The sequence below is a fragment of the Scyliorhinus canicula genome, chromosome 12 (assembly GCF_902713615.1).
Source record: "Scyliorhinus canicula chromosome 12, sScyCan1.1, whole genome shotgun sequence".
NCBI lineage: Eukaryota > Metazoa > Chordata > Chondrichthyes > Carcharhiniformes > Scyliorhinidae > Scyliorhinus > Scyliorhinus canicula.
The window spans coordinates 66,149,969-66,154,296 of record NC_052157.1 but is presented as its reverse complement, the minus strand read 5'-3'; the positions used below and the strand labels follow the sequence as shown (position 1 = coordinate 66,154,296).

The 4,328-nt window shown below is 46.5% G+C and overlaps 1 protein-coding gene across 1 annotated transcript; it reads right to left on the bottom strand.

Moving 5' to 3' along the window:
• Positions 1-1,803: 1,803 nt before the first annotated feature.
• LOC119974689 (dehydrogenase/reductase SDR family member 4-like) lies at positions 1,804-4,127 on the bottom strand. Its single transcript, XM_038813813.1, has one exon. The coding sequence runs from the start codon at positions 3,803-3,805 to the stop codon at positions 3,041-3,043; it is 765 nt and encodes a 254-aa protein (XP_038669741.1). The 5' UTR covers positions 3,806-4,127; the 3' UTR covers positions 1,804-3,040.
• Positions 4,128-4,328: the final 201 nt, after the last annotated feature.

Genomic DNA, 4,328 nt, shown 5'->3' with positions numbered 1-4,328 from the left:
GTCCATATTTCTTAAAGTGAAAAGATGAAAAATGAAACCATCTTGAAGTTGATGATTTTTTTTCTTGGTGGAAGGTGTCACGTGAGAGCACCATTAAGAAATGGGTGTTTATAAAATATCTGTCGTGGATGTACCATTACGAAATGGGTGTTTATCAGTGATGTCAGTGTGGGTGGAGCTGCGCTGTCTGTCTGCTTTGCCTATCGCTTTGGGCTGTCTGCTGCAGGATGTGTTTAGTTTTGTTTTAGATTTGCAGAAGCTGCAGTCACAGAATGATATGTATGAATCTCTGCAAGCTAAAGAATGTTCATTTGGTCATTTCAAAGTGGTAACTGCTCTCAGTAGAGAAGTTAAACCTAATGTCTTTCTGTAAAAAGATTTTTTTTTTGTCTTATGGTTGTTGCAAGGGAAGATTAAGAGTTACTTATAGAGTACTGTATTCTTTGGGGGATTTATTGGTGTTGATAGTTGTTAAGATGTTTACTGTGGGTTTATAAAGTGTTAACTGGTTTCATAAATAAATTGTTTTAATTTAAATATACTTTAACTCTCTGTGGCACACCTGTAAGGTAGGCCCGTGTGCTCCCCATAACCACAATCTATTAAACTCCATGATACACTTTGGTATTCTCTAAACCCTGGCCCATAACAAGGGATTTGCTGCAGCTTTAGACACTACGATTTTGATGGTTCCGCGATACTTCTGCATTTCACTGGCCAGTACCCTGCAGTCCTTCCTCTTAACCACGAGACAATGAGTGCACTAGTTCTCAGCCCCTTGGTCTGCAGCTGTCACAGGACTCTGTGATTATCATCTTGGCCTTATTCGGGCAAGGCACTTGGCATTGGCCAGCCTGATATTGTCAGTAGAGGTGGAGACAGGAACACTTAGTCATTCAACACTTCCAGCTGCATGGTGGCATGAAAAGGAAATCTGACCTACTTGGTGACATGCTAGATGGATGGGGTCACAGCGCAGCAAATCAGTGCATGATGCCCCCATAAGGGAATGCCACTCCACCTGGCTAAGCGGCCAATCAAGAGGCAACAGGATAGCTCCTGACCACATGTAATCCACCATGAGTCCGCACAACCTAACTGGTGCCACAGCGCATCAGTGCCCAATGAAGGTGGGAGCACCGTTCTCCTTGGGTGAAATGCGGCAGGTCAAGTAGTCCAGAAAATCTGGGCTGACTGGATTTGGAACAGAATGAAGTGGGAAGGCCTTTAGAAAACCCACACTCAGTAAATAGTGCCATCTTTTCCCAACTCATTTCTATTTCCTTCTCACTGCACCGCTGTTCCCCATTGGCTGGAGCAGTCATATCGCATCATTTACCTGATGTCAAGCCCTGGTGCACTGTTCCTATTGGCCATGTCAATCAGTGCTGACAGAAATAATGCCTCGCCTATTCCAATGTCTCAATACACGCGAGTGTCTCCTTAGCCTAATGGTCACCCCATCCATGTAACAGTCACCCAGCAGACATGATTTCAAACAGAGAGGAGGGGGCAGGCTGCGCTGATTAGCATGAGAAAGCACAAATAGAAATTGTGATAAAACAAGACAACAGGAGCAAGTTCTTTCAAAAAAACAATCTTCTGGAAATATTCAGCAGGTCAGATTGCATTTGTGCGGGTAGAAACAGTCAATGTTTCAGGTTGATGACCCTTCATCAGAAAAACTTTACAATGCTGCTGGCGATATGGCCACTCAGTGGAGGAACAGTCAATAGTGGTTATCCACTGATCAATATGGATTGGAGTCATTGCATTACCAACACAAGAATACATGCAAAGAAGAGCTTTTATCAGTTTCTTTATATCATATACGTGAAAAAGATTGTTTGTATTTTCTATCTGGAACATTCATTCCAAGGGATCCAACAAAGACACTTTTGTGGAGAATATATATTTAGAATCATTGAATCATAGAATTTACAGTGCAGAAGGAGTCCATTCAGCCCATTGGGTCAACAGGGCCGTTCGAAAAAACACCCTACTGAAGCATACAGCTCCAAGCTATCCACGTAACCCAACATAATCTTTTTGGATACTAAGGGCAATTTAGCATGGCCAATCCATCTAACCTGCATATCTTTGGACTGTGGGAGGAAACCGGAGCACCTGGAGGAAACCCACGCAGACACAGGAGAACGCGCAGACCTCCGCCCAGACAGTGACCCAAGCCGGGAATGGAACCCGGGACCCTGGAGCTGTGAAGCAACAGTTCTAACCTCTGTGCTACCACGCCACCCCCATTATTTGTATAATGACATATCGGAATGTGAAAATAGTTGATAAAACTCATTTAATACCTTCTCAGCTCTTTATTCCGAGGAAAGAAGGTTTGAGCATATTTCATTCTGGGAGAAAACAGTTTCAACAGAATATGGCCAACAATTATGTTCAGAGTGAAGGAATCCCTTGGACCTGATGCTCTACATTCTCGGGTTTAAAGAGGTAGCTGTGGAGATATTTGTTATGATTTTCCAAAATTCCCTCAATTCAGAACACCCACAATGAACAGGAAATGTGATGCAATGGAGTTGTCAGGCCACTTCAGAGGGCAAGTAAATATTAGTTATGCGTTGAAATATGAAGTCACAAATCACATTGCATCATGCCCTTAATGTAGGTAAATGATCAAATAAAGCTTCAGAGAAGAGAAAAATCAGACAAAATTTGGCAATGATGATCACAAATCAAAAAAGGAGGTATTAATGAGTATCTAATGAGGAGGACTGAGAGAGGATAGAAGTTCAGAAATTTTAATTATTAAGGCTGAAGCACCAGAAGGCACGACTTCCAATCAATGGTGAATAAAGTGCAAGAGGCTTTATTCACAGAGTTCACAGAGGATTGCAAGAGGTTAGGGAGATAGTGTAGAATGAAGGAGTGACAAATACGTATGAGGCCAGAGTAAAAAGAACACATAAATGACAGTTGGTGTGAGGACGGGAGAAGATTACAGAGATGAGAAGTATGATTAATCTTGGAAAGGAAGATTTGGAAGTCATGGAAAATGTTCCAGATTGGCTCACAGCCGACAGTGAAAACCTCCAGCCACGACAATAGTCTCTCCAGTGATGTAGGCAGCATCCTGTGAGCAGAGGAAGGAGACAGTGCCGGCGCACTCCTCTGGCTCACCAATCCGACGCATTGAAATTGTCTTCTCAAACCGTTGTCGCGAGTTGTCATCCGACCACAGGAGAGTGCTAAACTGGGTCTTGATGATACCCGGGGCAATGCAGTTGACACGGATGTTGGCAGGAGCCAGTTCATCAGCCAGCACCTTGGTCAGGCCCAGCAGCGCTGTCTTGCTGATACTGTACACACCAATAGCGGGGAAAGGCCGATAGCCAGCGACAGAGCCCACCAGCACTATGGAGCCCCCACCCTGTAGCTCCATGTGTGGTACCACCAGCTTGGTCAGGAGGAAAGGCGCCTTGACGTTGACCTCGAAGGTTTTGTCCCAGACCTCCTCTGGGCAGTCCAATGTCCTCCCAGCAAATGGATTGGTCGCTGCATTGGAGACCAGGATGTCGATCCTTCCATGGCGCCTCAGCGTCTCACTGACCAGCAGCTCCCGGTCCTCCTTTTTTCCCACGTGGCAGACAATGCCCGAGACACTCAGACCCTCAGCCAACAGCTGCCCTAGGGCTTGGTCCACACTGTCCTGCTTCCGACTGCTGATCGTGACCTGGGCACCATCTCGGGCCAAGCGGCGGGCGATGGCCAATCCAATCCCCTTGGTGGAGGCAGTGACCACAGCTACCTTGCCACTCAACACTCCCAGCTGCATGGTGTCAGGAAAGTGGATTAAAAGTAGGAAATGCTGGGAATACTCAGCAGATCTCAGGTTGTTACTTCCTGCCTGACCGCCCCTTGCTCGTGGTCACGTGCCCTCAATATGAGTGGTGACAGTTCGACCAATCTAAACCCGAGCGCGCAAAGGATGACGTCACCTCGCTTGCTCCGTCCAATGAGATGACAACCACAACAAGGGCAGCGAGGAGTGTCTCCCGACCCAGTGGTTCATCCGCGAGAGGAGGTGGGCGCGAGCCTGGCAGGCGCGGCTACCTCCACCACTTAGATTTCGATGCGTTGAGCAAAGGCGAGGCCGGAAGGGGATGGGGGAGCTTACATGTCAATCGACACTCGGCGGACGGCGTCACCTTTTTCCCCCTCCGCCATCCATTCTCCTTCCGGTCCGCCCGCATTCTCTGAAAAGCGAGCTCCTCAATCGTCCTACTGAAGCCAGTCCGTGCGCCCTTATCTCTCCAAACGACACATTTTTTACAATTTTATATTATCGTATTTTATTT